At 51.8% G+C, this 19053-nt stretch overlaps 1 protein-coding gene across 1 annotated transcript in view; it reads left to right on the top strand.

Moving 5' to 3' along the window:
* Nucleotides 1-907: 907 nt before the first annotated feature.
* Nucleotides 908-19053, top strand: part of Nudt3 (nudix hydrolase 3) — a 41676-nt gene continuing 23530 nt past the window's right edge. Inside the window, exon 1 of the mRNA XM_052162925.1 lies at nt 908-1584. Coding sequence (XP_052018885.1) covers nt 1486-1584 — 99 coding nt within the window. The 5' untranslated portion in view covers nt 908-1485. The remainder of the gene's footprint in view (nt 1585-19053) is intronic.

Genomic DNA, 19053 nt, shown 5'->3' with positions numbered 1-19053 from the left:
TCTGCCTCCCCCCCAAGTGCTGGGATTACAGGCGTGCGCCACCACTGCCCGGCTTCATTTAGTTTTTGAAAAAGTTTCGATGTGTGTGGACACATATGATAGACCACGTGTGGTGCTGAAGACACCTGTGGGCGTTGGTTCTGTCCTTTCACTATGTGGGTGCCAGGGGTGTAGATCTAGCTCAGGGTGTCAGGCTCTGGGGTAAGTGCCTTTTTAAATGAAACAACTACTGGGCCCCTCTAGACTATTAATGAGTATATTACATACAAGATGATTAAAAGAGGTAATGGGGGCCAGTTAGATAGCCCAGTAAGGTCATTTGCAGCCTGGCCTGACCACTAAACTTCAGTCTCCTGGTCCTGTATGGCGGAAGAAAACAGATTCCTTTAAGGTGCCCTCTAACCTCATAGAAGCAATCATGACGCACACACCTGTCCCCACACATGAATACATTGGGATTTATAAATCTTGACTCTCTTGACAGAACTTTCTAAATGTTTAGTACATGGTAATGGTGCCCGTTTTGTCGCAGAAATGCTGCATACCACGTTCATGTCCTCCAAGTGGGGCATCCTGGTGTAGAGTCATTGCCAGAAACGGGATTTCATGATTTATGTACATGCGCTGTGTTTTCTGCGCCTCCTGTTTAAGAGGATACTTTTCTTCTTCCTTCCTTCCTTTTTTATTTTCTTTTGCAGTGCTGGGGTTCGAACCCAGTCCTCAAGCATGCCGGGGGAAGTGGTCTGGCCCTGAGCCTCACTCCTGGGCAGCTTTTGCCTTCTTTGCACAAATGGCTGCAGCATGCACATTCGTCCTGATAGCTGCCAACTGACCGCAAAGAGCAGACACACGCCCCGCCCCACTCCGGATCCGGGCAGCTAAGGTTGACGGTCTGCGGCGAGGGACAGCAGACCAGCGCTGTCACCCTCCCCATCATCTGAACGGGCGGCTCAGCCGGTGACCTTGGGCGGGCCTCAGCTCTCTGCCCAGCGGCGTCCGGGACCACGGGGGTCTCGAGTGGTGCCCACGCGCCGCGCCTCACCCGGCTTCCGCCGTCCCCAATCCTACGCTGTCTACGTAGCGGCCGCGCCAGCTTCCGCGGCCTCCAGTGCGGACCCGCTTCTGCGCCGGGCGCGATTCCCGAACACCGTCTGCGCCGCGCACGCGCGGCCGTCCCGCGAGCCCGCGTGCCCTTACGCAGCTGACGCAGCGCGTCCAAAATGGCGGCGCGGTCGTCGTCGGGGGCGGCGGCGGTAGAGGGGGCGGCGGCGGTGGCGACGGCGGCCGTGATGGCGGCGCGGGGCCTGGGCCGGGGGCTATGAGGCTGTCCCGCCGCGGAGCCGTGTAGCGGACACACAGACCCTCCTCCACGCCCTCTCGACCGAGCCCGGGCGCGCGCGCGCGCGGCCGTCCGCCCGCCCGCAGCAGGCTCCCCTCCCTGGACTCCGAGGCCCCGCACGGCACCCCCCAACCCGGGCCCGGAGGATGATGAAGCTCAAGTCGAACCAGACCCGCACCTACGACGGCGACGGCTACAAGAAGCGGGCCGCGTGCCTGTGCTTCCGCAGCGAGAGCGAGGAGGAGGTGAGGCGCCCGGGCGGGGGTCCGGGGCGCCGGACGTGGGTTTCCTGCTGGGGGGAGGGGAGGGGGATGGGGAATGGAGGCAGGGGGATGCCGTCCTGCGGCGAGCCGTCGGGGCCCGGCCGCCGTTCACCCGTGCAGCGGCTCGGCTCTCGGCAGCTCCGCACACGTGCACGGGGCGCAGGCCGGCCTTTGTGGCCGAGCGGAGGGCCGCTCCCTCCCGCAGGGTTGCGGCTGGCCGAGGGGAGGTGGCTGCGGGCGAGCCCTGGCAGTGACAAGCCGGGGCCAGCCGTTCGATTCTAACGTTGAGCTGATGAGTCCGTGTTGTGGAGCCCGAAAAGAAAGAAAGGGCATTGGACACGGTTGCTGTTGTTGGTGTTATTATTATTGACCGAAAATTTTGACGATCATCGAAAGCTGTATTTATGGAGAGCTTCATCCGGACGTTTATCTAATGCTGTGCCCAATAGGATGACTCGTAGGGTATGATAGGAAAAATAGAAAATTTTAGTCTGTTTCTTTTTTCTTAAGGAACTTAAAAAATTTTTTTCCGGCTTCACAAAGCCGATTCTGGGGTGATGAGGGAAAGGCGCATGGTTGGGAAATCCACAAAGAATAGCTGCTTTGGAGATTCATAAGATGTCTGTGGGGACGCCTTGCTGTCGTGTGCATGGTGGTAAGATGGCAGCTCGAAAACAATGAAGGGCAGTGGAACTGAGTGTGTTTTAGGTGGCAAGCCTGCAGTACAGTGCGTCGTGTTGAAATGGGCGACAGGAACTTGACCCGTTAGTTATGAAAAGCTCTGATGTAAGGGACGGACGGATGGACTGCCAGGAATCACTGTCCGGAGCTATTTAGGAGGAGGAGGAGGAGGGAAATGAAATGACGGCCTGAAGAAAATCAGTGAAAGCATTCATTGTGCTGTTGAGGGATTGCAGAACAGGAGTTTTGGGAATGTATACTTTGTTACTTTCCTTCATTACAAAAGGTACCCAAAAAACGCACTTTGTTTGTAAGCAAGGTCGTGTTGTCAGTGATGAGCAGCGGGCTTTAGAATCCATGAAGTAAAACTGTCAGTGGTGAAGGCTGTTCTAGAAGCTTTGTTCTCGTCATTATCATCTGGGAATCAGATGGGATCTGGGCTGTAACGGGAGGAAAACTAATTAGCATAAGGGCGTGCTTTACTACTGTGCATGGTTAGGTCGTCCATGTTTGTAAGTAGGTTGTGTAATGTGGTCATGAGTACAGTAAGACCTTTTAAAAAGATCATCCTAGAAGTGAAAATGTGAGTATTTGGGATAAATACTGGAAACTTAAGGTCCTTAACAAAGGAACAACTGATTTTCCAATTTTGTTGAAAAGTTTTATAGTGGATTGGTGCAGGTTTTGGCTGCCTATTGCCTTGTACAGGTCAGACCAGGTGTCGGACTTGTTTTTTTTAGGAGCTTAAGATTTTAACCTGCTGGGATGGAGAGATGGCTTAGCTGTTATGAACACTGATTGCTCTTCCTAAGGTCCTGAGTTCAATTCCCAGCAACCACATGGTGGCTCACAACCATCTGTAATGGGATCTGATGCTCTCTTCTGGTGTGTCTGAAGACAGCTACAGTGTACTTACATATAATAAATAAATCTTTTAAGAAATTATTAAAAAAAAAAAGATTTTAGCCGGGCGGTGGTGACCCACGCCTGTAATCCCAGCACTCTGGGAGGCAGAGTCAGGCGGATTTCTGAGTTCGAGGCCAGCCTGGTCTACAGATTGAGTTCCAGGACAGCCAGGGTTATACAGAGAAACCCTGTCTCAAATTAACCAACTCAAAAAAAAAAAAAATTGAAACTGTCATAAGAAGGATTAAAGTATCGGTTTCGTGTTGGAATTGCCTTTACTGGATTTCTCCTTGCATATTGGTTAATGAGCAGGACAGTCATGTGACCCTTGAATGATAGATTCAGTGGCTGTTCGTAAAAATGAGAACGTTAGCGGACTGGGTTGGTGTTGGACTTGTTCTGTTCAGTGAACCAAGCAGGCTTTGACTGAAGAGTCCACTAAGGTGCAGCTTGTAATAGGTGGGGTTTACAGATCAACACCTGTCTACCCAGAGGGGGTTTGGTCTCTTAGTCTGGAGGGATTGTGGACCACAAAATAATCTCTAAGGTTCTGTTTCACTGCCAGATTATATAATTGTGTTGGAAGGGAAGTGATGTGTTAGTTCCAGGGAAACTTCTATGTTCTCAGTAGCTGTGCCAGAGATTGAAGTGTTGGCTGCTACCTCTGTGTGGAAAGAGAAATTCTCTCACTGGAGAGAGCATTCAATCCAACTTTATTTTTTTAATGGGCACTATGTCTTTAATCAAATTCACGTACAGAATATTACACAATGCACAATGCAGCAGCAATGTAAGTGTAAATGTGACCTCAATTTTTAAATTTAAGTAGTCAGTGTCAAGAAACATTGTGAAGAAACTAAAATATTAAAAAAAAAAAATGGATCAAAAATCACTCAGCACCAGGAAGCTGACGTAGTCCCAGGCCAAGTGATCAGAACCCAGTCAGGTTAGGACACGAGTCCTCAGCACAGTCACGGAGCGCTCACTGAAGGTGAGGTCTCCACAGTCAGGGAAACAGATGGGAGCAAGTTCAGAGAGGGGGAGACACAGGAAAACCTCCCCAGCCAACTACACAGGGCCGGTGAGGTCTTTCCAAACTTGTGGCCATTTTTCCTGATGGTAAATTGAAATTAACAGGAAAAAAGTCCCCTGCTTATGGGTACCACAAGCTGCCCCTAACATTTCTGTAGTGGGCATAGCGGGCATGGTTGCCAAGGTGCTGTGGCATGGCGCCCTGAATTATTGCTGTGCTCGGCAGCTGCGGGGGGGGGGGGGGGGCACACACACAAGTGGAATTTCGTGCTCATGAGGACTCTGCTGTTTCTCAATCCTGTCCTGGTGGACCCTAATTCAATGTGAGACTCTAGTTTAGAAAGGATCACTCTGTGCATGTGATGGGGGTGGGGTGGGGCTTTAGAACACTGCAAACGTGTGTTAGGAAAGCAATCACGGCTTAGTTCAGGCGCAGGTAGATACAGAGCTGAACTGCTGCAGCAGGGCTTGGCACCTAGACATTCCTCCTAGTGTTCTCCAGGGTTTGTCCCATTCAGAGACAAGACCCAAGAACAGGTCATTCGTTACGTGGGTGGCACAGCCAAGAGGTGAGCTTATAATGGACAGTACCGCTTTTTGTTTGTTTTGATTTGGGTGGATAGTTGTTTTGGAGACACATTGGAGTTCTGGGCTGGCCTTGAACTCCTGATCGTCCTGCCTCCACGTCTTAAGTGCTAGGAACACTGCTCAGCGAAACACGTTTTCCTCTCCTTCAGAGCTGAGTGGGCCCAGAGTCCCTGCGTGCTATGCCCAAGTTCTGCCACTAAGCCACGGCCACAGCCACAGCTCTGTGGTTTTTTTTTTTTTTTTTTTGTTTTTTTTTGAGGATTTCTTATTTGTATTATATGTATGAGTATACTGTTGCTGTCTTCAGACACACCAAAAGAGAGCATCGAATCCCATTACAGATGGTTGTGGGCCACCATGTGATTGCTGGGAGTTGGACTCAGGCAGGACCTCTAGAAGAACAGCCAGTGCTCCCCCCCTCCCCCCTGTCCTGGAACTCACTCTTTAGCCCTTGAACTCAGAAATCTGCCTGCTTCTGCTTCCCAAGTGCTGGGATTAAAGGCGTGCACTACCACCACGCAGACCGTGCTTCATAACAGCTGAGCCATCTCTCCAGCCCTGCAGCTCTGTTTTTAATATTGAATATTTCACTCTACAAAGATTAGCAAATATACAAATATACTTTTATGGTTTTTGAACCAGCCATGTCCTTCAGAAATTGGGTACTGCAGACCATCTTGGTTATACTCAACGTTGACTCTCCCAAGCCGCCCCAGGGAGGTGGCTCCTCTTCCCAGCCTTGGAGGAGAAGGGGGGGAGAACTTGTTTGTGCTTTCTGCCCTCCTAGTGAGAGGGCATAGGAGTGGACAGTGATGGGTGTTGACCTCTGAGAAAGGTCATTGATGCTCAGTACACATCAGGTGTCTCCATGCCTGGGAGAGAGAGTCAGGGCAGCCAGTGTTAGCTCAGTCAGTCGTTCCTGTATTTACTGTGCTTGTGTGTGTGAGAACTGGGGGCCTGCATCTGCCATGGCCTGGTGTGCAGGTCCTCCTGAGCACAAGTGTGCAGGTCCTCCTGAGCACAAGTGTGCAGGTCCTCCTGAGCACAAGTGTCAGTACTTGTTTCTACCGAATGAAGGAGGCTTTCTTTGCTGCTAGGCAAGCCTCGCACTCAGGGATCCTCCTGTCTCCACTTCCCATGACTGTAGGGGGCTTGCAGATGCAGGCTACCCTGTCTGGCTTTATATGAGTTTGAGGGGCTGCTGGTTCCTTCAAAGAGAGGACACCCCTCCGTGGTGAGTGCCGGGTCTGCCTGGTGGGCTGCCATCTGGTGTTCTCTCAGATTCTTGAGCTCACCGAGTGGATGGGGAGTGGCCAGGCTCTGCAGAGCCTCAGTGGGCGCTGACTCTGCTGGCCTGAGTCTTTGTCTCTGAAATCCCCCAGAGGGAGAGGTAGGACATCTGTGTCACTGCAGACCACACCTTCCAACCAGCCCTGAGGAGGGCAGTAAAGCCCTGGGGCTGTCCCTGGTGGTGATACAGGGCTCTGCCAGCTCAGGCTGTGGGGAGGCCTTGTGCTGGGTCTCTTGCCTGTGTCCAGTAGGACTTTGTTCTAAGGTCACAGTGGGGGGGGTGGGGATTTAGCTCAGTGGTAGAGCGCTTGCCTAGCAAGCGCAAGGCCCTGGGTTCGGTCCTCAGCTCTGTTAAAAAAAAAAAAAAGAAGAAGACAAAATAACAAAAAGACCAAAAAAAAAACAAGGTAACTAAGGTCACAGTGGGGGCGTTTCTCTGGTTCTCCTCTTTCCCACAGTGTGGGCGCGGTGGAGGTCGTACTGTTCTTCCTTTGTTTTCTTGGGGTTGTCTTCTTCACCATCTCAACTACCTTGTCCTGTATGGGCTTTTAACTCCGCGGGGCAGCGGAGGCGGAGAGACCAGGCTGGGCTTGAACGCCTCGCCCAGCCTCCCAGCTCCTGGGATTGGCTGCAGCTCTCACCACCGCCACTGCCACTGCCACGGCCACCACCGTGTCATAAACTGCCCCTGCCCCTGCCCCTGCCCCTGCCCCTGCCCTACCGTTTGTTTCTAGATGATACTTATTTCTCAGTCACAATTACACATCTACTGTGTGTAACCCATGGCTTTCTTCATCACCTGGTCCAAGGTAGAAGGGCCTTTCTTTAGGAGTGCTTCCTTCTGAGGTACGGGGTTGCTGTGTAGCCCTGGCTGTCCTGGAACTCACTCTGTAGACCAGGCCGGCCTCCAACTCAGAAACCTACCTGCCTCTGCCTCCCAAGTGCTGGGATTAAAGGCGTGCGCCACCACCGCCTGGTGTCATTTCTATTTCTTGAGAATGTGTGTGTGTGTGTACATGTGTGGAGGCACAGGTCACCTGTTACAATTGTCGTCCCCCTTATATTTTGTTATTTGTTTGAGACAGCCTCTCACTGGCCTGGAGCTCTCCCCTGTCCCCATAGATGTCTACACATTAGGAGTGAGAGTTTGTGTGTGTGTGTGTTTAAGAAGGGATATGGTTGTGTGTGTGGTTCAGATCACCAAATTTTCACTTCAAATTCAGGTGACCCTCTTGCCTCTCTAGATTTCAGGAGTACATCACCACGCCCATCTTAAAATACATTTTTGAGAACTCTCGTATGGATTAGTTCCTGTGGAGACTTACAGAGCCAATCCCTCTCCCGAGTCTGACCTTTCGTGCCTACCCAGCGGCCTCTCCCACAGCGATGCTCTCTGGCCCGTGCTCCTGCAGTGGGGATATCTTCCTCCCCCGCCCCAGCCCAGCGTTTCTCGGTTCTTGAGGTGGGGGTTGAGACAGGGTCTCACTGTGTAGCTCTGGCTGGCCTAGAACTTTTTAGGCCAGGCTGGCCCCAAACTCAGGAATCCTCCTGCCTCCGTTTCTCCAGTGCTAAGATGATAGGTGTGTGCTACCTTGCCTGGCCACCATCACTTTCAGTGTCATTTGACTGTTGTCAGAGGAGGTTACTGTGTTCCTGTTAAGACAGGGAAGGAGCTGGGGCGTCGGGCCCAGCCGGGTTCACCGCTTGCTGCTCTGGCACATGACCTGAGTTTGGTCCCAGCAGTCACAGGGCAGCTCACGCCCTCCTGCTCCTCCAGCTCCAGGGATCTGATGCCCTCTTCTGGCTCTGGAGGGTACAGGGCACACACATGAAAAGAAAATGAACTTTAAAATAGAGGAGAGCCGGGCAGTGGTGGTGCACACCTGTAATCCCTGCACTCTGGGAGGCAGAGGCAGGCGGATTTCTGAGTTTGAGGCCAGCCAGGGCTATACAGAGAAACCCTGTCTCCAAAAAACCAAATCCAAAAAACCAAAACCAACCCAAAACAAAACAAAAAAGGTTTGTAAAATCTTTTTTTTTTTTTTTGAGACAGGGTTTCTCTGTGTAGCCCTGACTGTCCTGGAACTCACTCTGTAGACCAGGCTGGCCTCAAACTCAGAAATCCCCCTGCCTCTACCTCCCAGAGTGCTGGGATTACAGGCGTGTGCCTCCACTGCCCGGCGATTTGCAAAATCTTATAAGCATTTCCAAGTTCTCATGTTATTTGATCTTTTAAATATTATTTGTTTATTATATTATTTTTTACATGAGTGCACTGTAGCTGTCTTCTAACACACACCCCAGAAGAGGGTACCTGATCCCATTACGGATGGCTGTGAGCCACCATGTGGGTGCTGGGACTTGAACTCAGGTCCATCGGAAGAGCAGTCAATGCTCTTAACCGCTGAGCCAGCTCTCCAGCCCCTGACTTGATCTTTTGTTTCTTCTCTTCTCATTTTTGCTTCCTTTTTGAGGCAGGTTTTTGTAGCCCAGGCTGGCTTGTTGCTCAGCTCCGCTTTGTAGCCCAGCGTGGTCTTGGTGTGGGCCCTCCCACCTCCGCCTCAGCTCTCCCTCGGCCCCTGAGTGACCTTTCCTGACGTGCAACGGTGGCGCCTACACTTCCCCTGCTCCTTCTCCTGGTCCCTTCAGTTTTCTGACTTGGTGGCAGCAAGCGAGGGCACAGGCTTGAGCCTCTTGTCGCAGGCACTTGGGGCTTCACACTGACACTTTCCGAAGCCTATTTTTAGCTCTGAACTCTCTCCTGAAATCAGGACTGCAGTCCACTCCATATTTCCATTTGGGAACCTGACAGACATCTCGAGTTTCAGATGCCGGATGGTTTAATTCTCTTCTTCACAGGGTTTCGCTGTAGTCCAGACTGTTTTAGAACTTGTGATCCTCCTGCCTCAGCTTCCCTAGTTCTGAGATTACAGGCATGCCTAATGTACTCTGTCTTTTTTTAAGTGGGGCGGGTGGGTTGGAACTTAGGGCCTCATGCGCTTGTGCACTCGGCATTCGCTACCCACTGAGCGATTCTACACCCTCAGCACTCAGGCAGAGATTTTTGATTCCATTCTTAAAATCTCCAACAGCCAGATACACAAAGCTACCTCTCTCCCATGGCAAAGTCAGACTGCACACACCGAGGAAGAGAAGCTGCCTGAGCTGTAGCTCAGGCTGGACCCCTTGGGGTCTGTCACCCTGGCCTGGCCTTACTCCACACTCCCCTGGTCTGGCTGGGGTCCCAGCCGCAGCCGCCTCTCCCTGGCCCTCCCTCCCTCCCTCCGCTGCCAGGGCTTAGCTGGCCTCCCTGCCTCTGTCCTTCCTCCCCTGTTGTCTCCACCCCAGCTGCTGGAATGATTCTCTAACCCAAGTCAGATGGGGTCCCTTCCATGCCTGCTGAGCCCCTGCTGGCGTCTGACATCACCCTGCCCTCGTTCCTTTCTCTCCCCTGTTCTCCAGCTACTTGGCCTCAGTTCTCTCTCCCGTGATATTTACCAGCCTTACTCCCTCAGGCTGGACGTCGCCATCATCTTCTCAGACCACTGTCAAGCATAATAAAGCTGGGCCATGCGTGGCAGTACACGCCTTTAGTACACCGCCGGGCAGGGATTTTCTTTACACTTGTATTTTTATTGAGTTATGTGTGTGCAGTTTGTGTGTGTGAGTGCAGGCGCTCACAGCACAGGTGGTGGGAGCTCCTCTGGAGCTGCAGGGTGTGGGTGCTGGGAATCCAGCGTGGGTCTTTGGAAGAGCAGTGTGTGCTCACTAGTGTGGACCCACCTCTACCCCAGGGGCGGGGAAGCTTTGAAATGGTCCTGCCTTGTCATCTCTCCTGTCCTCAAACTCTTTATGTAGCCCAGGCTGGCCTTGCGCCTGTCATTCCTCCTGTCTTCACCGTCCTGAGTGCTGGGATTACAGACATGTGCCAGGCTTAGGCGCTTCCCTGAATCTTACTGGATAATCTCAAGGACACAGGATTCCTGTCAGATGTTAAACTGTGCCACCAGGAGGGGTTTGTGCTGGGCGATTGACACACGACGGTCTAGACCCATAAGCCTGCTGGGGCAGCGCCTGAAGCCCGAGGGTTCTCTTTCTGCTGATTTTCTGGAATCTTTTTGTATTCTTGTTTTCTTCGAGACAGTTTCTCTGTGTAGCCCTGGCTGTCCTGGAACTCACTCTTGTAGACCAGGCTGGCCTCAAACTCAGAGATCTGCCTGCCTCTGCCTCCTGAGTGCTGGGATTGAAGGCAGGAGCCACCAGCGTCGGGAAGGAAACTCCTTTTTAAGATACATAGGTCTTGCTGTGCGGGGTGTGGACATGTGCATGTGTCAGAGCGACTTTCAGGAGTTGGTTCTCTCTCCACAATGTGGGTCGTAGGGCTTGAGCTCCGGCCGTCAGCCTTGCTGGAGCAAGTCCTAGTGTCTGCTGAGCTAGCCCTGCAGCCCCAAGAAGCAGTTAGCTGTGTGAGTGCTTTCCGCGTGTGACTCTGAGCGCTGGCCTGTGCTCGCTCTCGGACGCTCTGTGCTTATTAGATGCTTTCCTCCGCGGCTGATTGCTGAGGCGACTGAGTCACTTGAGGGGCTGAGCCTGGCTCATAGCTCGGATCCCTACTCTACTGTGTTTCTTTCCCAGAGGTTTGGTAGCTTGTGTAGTCTGCCTTCAGCATCAAGGAGAAGCAGGTGAGGTGGGCCCGCCATCAATCTCTTGGGAGGCAGAAGCAGAAGGGTCAGGGACTTAGAGCCACTGGAGGCTGTTTACGATAGACTGTCTCAAAAGCAAAGCGCAAACTAAACCCCAAGGAGACGACGGAACATTTAGATTTTGTTCATAAGGTAAGTTAGAAGAATAATCCAGAAAGATTCTAAGTCTAACAGTTTCAGTGGGTCATGGTGGTGTGCACCTTTATTCCCGTGCTTGGGAGGCAGAGACAGGGCGGTCTGAGTGGAGGTCAGACTGTATGTAGTAGGGTCGGTCAGCAGCTATTCCTAAGACACCGTCGGAGTTTACCTTTTTTTTTCTCATAAAAGGGAATAATTTTTGTTATGGAAAATTGTACCGTGGTATCTAGAAAGAATATGAACTAGAGGAGGCTTAGCTGTGTAGAATGTGGCGTGTGACCTTCATTTGTGTTCCCTATGAAATAGAAGTGCTGGGCGTGGCGTTGGCAGGGTCAGAGGACTCTGAGGAGGGGTCTGCATGCAGGGGGCAGTTGGGAGTGGGAGGCGGGTGTGGACGCTTGGGTTGGGTCAGTCTGAAGAGGAGTGTACCTGACTGCCAAGATGGCTTCTGGGCAGCATCACTATCACTGCCAATCCTGGGGAGCCAAACTGGACCGCGGGGACAGCCGTCTCAGAAAGTTGTTCCCTCGCCTCCACACAGCTGTGTCTCTTGTGTGGGCACACTGTGTGCATGCTTGGGCCAGCACTCATGAAATAAATACATAATCTATAGTAAGAAGAGAATATTCTAGGCAGAAAAATCTTAGGCTAGCCAGGCTGTGGAGATACAGAGGTCTCAGTGCTGATGGTAAAGAACCACACCCCTCCTTGGCCAGCAGAGGAAGCAGGGAGCTCCAGGCTTTCTCCACAAAGAGAAGACACTCAGGAAAGGGTGGCTAGAGGTGCACATGGTAACGTCCCTCTCCCCACAGCCACGGACACTTCGAAAGCCACCCACAGAGCAACTCTCAGTCTGTGAAACCACATTCTGTGCTCTGACTTTATGCCTCCCACTTGGCCACTCAGCCAGTGACAGCGGCTCTGTGCAGGCAGCCTGCGTGCAGACAGGGCTGCTCAGGTATTTACTCATGCAAGGACCGATGGAGGCTTACCAGCAAGGCCTGTCCTCTAGACTCAGGACTCAGTGTCTCCTTTTAGAACTGTCCTAAAGACTGAGGATGTGCAGATCCTAGGGACAAGAAAAATGGAAAATCAGAAGAGCGATAGTTTTGGAGAGATCTAGAACTTGGGATTTTGTCAGGCCAAGTTGAATGGTGGCGTTTGTTGTGATAGTAGTTGATGTAGGTGAAGCCAGGGTTGTGTCAGAGCTTTAGAGAGGGCTGGAGAGCCAACCACACAGGTACAGGAGGAAGGTAGAGGGGGGCATGGCGGAGGGCAGACACAAGGGGTCTTGTTTGATCAGCTCACACTGCGCTGGGGAGTCTACAGTGGCTGTCCCTACACTGGAGAAGTGGGGTGTCATGGTGGCTGTCTTTACTGTGGGGAAGTGGGGTGTCATGGCGGCTGTCCACTCTGGGGAAGTGGGGTGTCATGGTGGCTGTCTTTACTCTGGGGAAGTGGGGTGTCATGGTGGCTGTCTACTCTCTACTCTGGGGAAGTGGGGTGTCATGGCGGCTGTCTTTACTGTGAGGAAGTGGGGTGTCATGGCGGCTGTCTTTACTGTGGGAAAGTGGGGTGTCGTGGCGGCTGTCCACTCTGGGGAAGTGGGATACGGCTGCATGGGAAGCAGAGGAGTGGCAGGTGTGCTCTGTGACGCTCCACACCTCTGCAGTCCCATCCCGAGCTGGAGGCCTGGGTGCCCCAGATGTGGCTGGAGGCCTGGGTGCCCCAGATGTGGCTGGAGGCCTGGGTGCCCCAGATGTGGCTGGAGGCCTGGGTGCCCCAGATGTGGCTGGAGGCCTGGGTGCCCAGATGTGGCTGGAGGCCTGGGTGCCCCAGATGTGGCTGGAGGCCTGGGTGCCCCAGATGTGGCTGGAGGCCTGGGTGCCCCAGATGTGGCTGGAGGTCTGGGTGCCCTAGATGTGGCTGCTGTGGCACTCACGGAGAGCACCAAGGACTCAGCTGCACAGGAGAAGGAAGGCGGCTTCTGCCGCTTTTCCTGGGACCCCTTTCTGTCTGGGCTGTTCTCGGAAGGTCTTTTAGCCTCAGTTAATCATCTCTGGGTGTATGTCTTCTAGGTGATTGAGTCCTTTCAAGATGGCGGGTCTTAGTTGGGCATGGTGGCACACACCTTTAGTCGCAGCTTGTGAGAGCTGGAGAGGGAGAGACAGGAACTGATGGTATGTGATCAGGAGGTGGAAGTTGACTGAGAGTTTCCCTCCCTCCCTCCTTCCCTCCCTTCCTCCCTTCCTTTTTGTCTTAACAAAGTGTCCTTGAACTCTGAGACCCACCATCTTCACTTCCCTGGTGCTGGGATAGGGGATGAGGCCACACACCTGGAAGCTCTTCCTATTTCTGAGGCACTGAAGAGAGACAGGGCGAGGGCTCAGGAAAGCTTAGCCTTGGTGGGTGCTGTGGTCAGTTGATTGGTGCTGGGACAGAACTGGCCAGAGTGCTAGGGACTGACTCTGGATGAGGGGTTTGGGGGGCAGGAGGCTGTGACTGAAAGGTGAGGGCAGTCTGCTCTCCCGCACAGCACAGGAGCTCCTGAGGCGGCTCATGGCTGGAAGGTGGCGGTGTCAACTCTCCCGCTGAAGGGGAAATGCTCATTCTAACTACACCGACATAGATTTCCCTGTGCTTTATGGAGAGAAAGGAAAGATTTACTGGTTCTGTACCCTTTACTTTGAAATGGAGTTCTTTTTTGGAGAGGGAGGTCTGATGTTTGATAGTCTTTAAATCTGTCAGCCTGGAGGTAGTGTTATCTGTGACCTATCCATCCATCTCCATGATAGAAACTGAAACCCAGAAGGCTCACTGTCTGTGCTGCTATTCTGGTAAGATAATGCGCATGAGGCAGGGCGTGCGTTTTCTCTGGGCAAACCACGAAAGGAGCTGGAAAGGAGCTGAAGAGCGTGATGGAAAAGGCTGTAACAAAACGTCTCCTAGGTGTTCCCGCCCCAGCTTGACCGCGGGCGGGGTGGGGGGGGGGCACAGGAGCTGCACTGATTGAGCGCGTATCCATATGCGTACCCTGGCAGCAGCGGTGTGTGAAGGTTGTGGGCAGGAGCAGCTTGTGCATTTGTCAGAAACAGCTATTTTGGGCAAGTCTCTAAATAGGGCTGAAGCCCACTTCACCACCGGTTCTCCCATTGTGAAGATGCTTCATGTTTGTTATAGCAAATTAGTTTTATTAACATTTTATTCTGTGTGTGTGTGTGTGTGTGTGTGTGTGTGTGTGTGTGTGTGTGTGTGTGTGCTATTTTGCTTGCATGTGTATCTGTGTACTCTGCTTGTGCCTGCTGCCTGGGAAGGTCAGAAGAGGGTTGCAGAGCCCTTGGAACCATAGCAGCTGCGAGCCACAGTGTGGGTGCTGGGAACCAAACCCAGGTCGTTTGCAAGAGCAGCAGGGCTCTTAAGTGCCCGGCTGTCGCTCTGACCCACTTGTTTTTGAGACATGGTGAAACTGCAGCTCTCGCTGGCCCAGAACTCACTATGTGCACAGACGGTCTCCAACTTAGAGAGATCCTCCTGCCTCCTGTGGAGTACTGACTCAGAAAATATCCTCCTAGGAGCCCAGCAGATGTGACTTGAGCTGTAAGATGTCTCCTGGGCAGTCTCTAGACTTCCCCAGCGCCTAGGAGAGCGCCCTTCCTCAGTGGCTGGGCTTTGCCTACCTTGTGAATGCTTTGTTTGTGATTCTGTGGTGCCTCAGGACTTCTTCTCCGTAACAGTCTTTCTAGTCTTTCATTGGCTTTGTGCTCATAAGCAGGTGAGGAATGAGTCTCAGGGCTGGAGAGATGGCCCAGAAGTTAAGAGCATTGGCTGCGTCTCCAGAGGATCTGGACTCACAGCTGTCAGTAACTAATGCCCTCTTCTGGCCTCCAAGAGCTTCAGGCACACATGTGATACACAGACATACATGTAAGTGAACTTTATATATAAAACACTAAAAATGATCCAATTTTCCTGTTCTCTGAGGAGGACAGGAGTTTGCTGCTGTTCTGTAATCCCAGAGCCCAAGAGCCTGAGGCAGAGGCCCTGCCGAGAGTGCACGCTGCGCTGAGCTGCCTCTCCTCCTCAGCCCCCAGACAGGGTTTCTCTGCGTAGCCCTGGCTGTGCTGGAACTCACTCTGTAGACCAGGCTGGCCTCGAACTCAGAAATGCGCTTGCCTCTGCCTCCCAAGTACCGGGATTAAAGGCGTGCGCCACCACCGCCCAGCTGAGGTGCTGCCTCTTAATAGAGGAATAAATGGAAAATTTAAATGAGTAACTCAACATTCCTTTCTGCTGTCGATAACGTTCTTACATCACAAACTGCAGTAGTGTTGCTAATCACAATAGTTACTGATTTTTCCCATCTCACAAAGTGTGCATTTGTAAAAATTTATGTGACACTTGACAAATTATCTTTGAAAATTACTGTTCTTTGGGCTGGAAATGGAGCTCAGTCAGTAAAATTCTTGCCTATCATGCCCAAAACCCTGGGTTGGATCTCAGCACCTTTTAAAAAAAAAAAATTGGGCCTAGAGCACACTTGTAATGTAGGAGCAGGAGGGTCCGGAGTCCAGGACTCCTGGCTTGAGCTATTTGAGACACTGATTCAAAACCATAAAGTTCCCATTCTGTTTACCACGTTGACCTGGTGGGTATAGACCTCTAGTCCTCATACCTGGGAGGCTGTGGTGGCAGGATCATGAGTTCAAGGCCAGCTGGGTGTGGGGGTTTGAAAAGGAATGGCCCCATAGATTCATGGGCTTGAATGTTAGGCCCTCATGGATTGGCACTTACCAGGAGGTGTGGCCTTGTTGGAGGAAGTGTGTCATTTGTGGGCGGGCTTCCAGGGCTCTCATGCTCAAGCAGTGCCCAGGGTGTCACACAGTCCCCTCCTGCTGACTTTGGATCGAGATGTAGAAGTCTCAGCTCCCCCATCACCATGTCTGCTGTATGCTGTCATGCTTCCTGCCTCGGACCCTGAGCCCGTAAGCCAGCCCCAGTTAAATGTTATCCTTTATAATAGGAGTTGCCATGGTTATGGTGTCTGTTCACAGAAAGGAAGCCCAACAAAGACACCCTTCCTCAGAGGGATTAAAAAAACAAACAAGGCCGGGTGGTAGTGGCCCAGTGTAATCCCAGCACTCTGAGAGGTAGAGGCAGGTGGATTTCTGAGTTCGAGGCCAGCCTGGTCTACAGAGTGAGTTCCAGGACAGCCAGGGCTACACAGAGAAACCCTATCTCGAAGAAACCAAATCCAAGAAAACAAAACAAAAACAAACAAAAATAACTATTGTACACTTTCTGCCTCTTTCCCTCAATGCTGGAAAGAAATCTTGTTTTCATTGGGTCCATGTGCAGTGTGTGCTGAGAGACAGTATCAGATATCACCTACACAGCGGTATGGTTTACTGATTGAGGCTGTTGTTAATGATGTCAGAGAGGACCTGGTATAGATTTTTTTCCCCCAGTAGAAAACCAAAAACAATCTCAGAAGTTGTTCCTGTGTTGCAGCCTCTCCTCAGTAGCTGTTGGGTATGGCAGACTTGTTTTGTAGGATTTTTTAGCAACTGTATATGCTCTTTGAAGACATGGAACAGTGGTAGTGGACTGTCCCCTCAGTGCTGGGCATTGAACGGAGGGGCTTATGCAGGCCGGGCATGTGCTCTAACCACTGAAATGCTAGGCTCAGATCATTAGTAGACGTTAAAAAAATAGTGTGGCTGTGGTGTTGCACACCTTTACTCCCAGCTCTTGGGAAGAAGAGGCAGAGGCAGGAAGATCTCTGAGTTCAAGGCCGGCGTAATCTGCAGAACAAGGTCCAGGACAGCCAGGGCTACACAGAAGACCTGTCTTTAAAAAAAAGAAACAAGAGCCGGGCGGTGGTGGCACACTCCTGTAATCCCAGCACTTGGGAGGCAGGGGCAGGCGGATTTCTGAGTTCGAGGCCAGCCTGATCTACAGAGTGAGTTCCAGGACAGCCAGGGCTATACAGAGAAAACCTGTCTCAAAACCAAACCCCAAAATCCAAAAAAAAAATAAAAATAAAAATAAAAAAAAGAAACAAACTGCATTGTTTTTTGTTTTATTTTGTTTATTATTTTTAAAGATTTATTTATTTACTGTATGTGAGTACACTGTATCTGTCTTCAGACACTCCAGAAGAGGGTGTCAGATCTCATTATGGATGGTTGTGAGCCACCATGTGGTTGCTGGGATTTGAACTCAGGACCTTTGAAAGAGAAGTCAGTGCTCTTAACCACTGAGCCATCTCTCCAGCCCCCAGTTTTATTTTGGTTCTGATCTGTTTTCAGATCTACCCACCTCTGCCTCCCAAGTGCTGGGATTAGGTGTGTGCCACTATGCCTGGCTTTTATATATATATAAGGTCCATGGAGATGAGAGGTGTGGGATCTCCTAGTTGTGAGGTGTCCAGTATGGAACTGGGGTCTCTGACATAGCAGACACTGCTCTCCGACTGATGTGCACCTGACTACTTTTCCACAAAGTACCTCTCAGGTGACCTCCAGTTGAGAGTGATCGTGTGACCCCGGGGCATCTGCTCTCCCGATTCTGTCCCCCGTGCTGAGTGCCTGCAGCTGCACGGACACTCCACTCGCCAGCTCGCAGAACTGCCCCCAGCTGCTCTGTACAAGAACCAACTGCAGCATTGCACCGTGCCCATCCGGTTGTCTAGAAGAGCCAGTGAGCACCTCTGTCTCCCTTTAGTGGAACAACAGCCGCTTCTCCACTAGTGTGTGTGTGTGTGTGTGTTGGGTGGTGACCTTCCAGCAAGGGCGTTGGTTGAGGTAACAGTGCAGGTTTGCTGTACTGCTTGAGAACTCCCCGCGGGGTGTGTGGGTGCACACTCATCCTGAGTGTCCTCCCTCACCTTCCAACTTGTTTTGAGGCGGGGTCTCTTGATGAGCATGCGCACCAGGCTTCCTGGTCCGCCAGCCTCCAGGGATTCTCCTGCCTATGCCTCCTCTTACTGTAAGCCTGCCGGGATTACAGGTGCCCTGCTAAGATTTGTTACTTTATGTATGAGTGCTCTAACTGCACATACATCTGCAGGCCAGAAGAGGGCACCAGACCCCATTACAGATGATCGTGAGCCACCATGTGGGTGCTGGGAATTGAACTCAGGACCTCTGGAAGAGCAGTCAGTGCTCCTAACCACTGAGCCATCTCTCCAGCCCCTATGTAACTTTTTAAATGTGGGTTTTGGGATTCCAAATTTTGTACCTCATGTTGTTGAGGTACATAGTTAATTCACTAAACCATCTCTCTAGCCTACCTTTTGTTTGTTTTTTTCTTTTTTAAAGACCAGGTCTCCCACTGGCCTGGAATGCACCAGTGAGGCAAGACTGGATAGTCTGGGAGCCCCAGCTGTCTCCTCTGCATACCTGGTGCTTGCAGAGGCCTGAAGAGGGCATTGGATCCCCTGGAACTGCAGTTGCAGACAGTTGTCAGCTGTCATGTGGGCGCTGGGAATAGAACCTGGGTCCCCGGAAGAGCGAGCAGCCAGGACTCTCGGCTGCTGAGCCTCCTTTCCAGCCTAACGGTGCTTCCCCCCTTTTCTTTTTTCTAGTCTTCCTTTTTTTCCTTCGTTTCCTTTGGGGGGGGGCATGTCTTAGAGCTTAAATTCAGGTCTTCAGGCTTACATGGTCAAGGCTGTGTCCATTTGAGCCATCTCCCAGCCTAATATTAGCATATTAAGGTTTCTTTTGGGAGTCTTAGCCAGTCATAGATTCTTCAACAACTATTTGTTTTGTTTTGAGATAGCCCTGGCTATCCTGGGCTTCTCTGTGGACCATGCTGGCCTAGAACTCAGAGCTGCAGCTACTTCTGCCTTCCCATTGCTAGAACTGAAGGTGTGCACTACCTCACGAGGCAGTGATTGGTTTTTAAGCATCGGCTTCTTGTTGGGTTCTGAACAAAAAAGCCAAGGCTTTGCGTGCAGACAACCAAGCTCAGAAACACTGTCACAGACCGAGGTGGCTTTGTTTAGAAAAAGGCCAGACCAGGAGCATTTAGTAGATGTGTTCATAGGCCTGCTGCAGGGTGTGGTAATTAGGCGAACTGCCCTTCTGTGTGGCCCTGCAGAAAAGCAGCCCCT

Source organism: Apodemus sylvaticus, chromosome 19 (assembly GCF_947179515.1).
Source record: "Apodemus sylvaticus chromosome 19, mApoSyl1.1, whole genome shotgun sequence".
Lineage (NCBI taxonomy): Eukaryota > Metazoa > Chordata > Mammalia > Rodentia > Muridae > Apodemus > Apodemus sylvaticus.
This window is presented reverse-complemented; position numbering and strand designations above follow the sequence as displayed.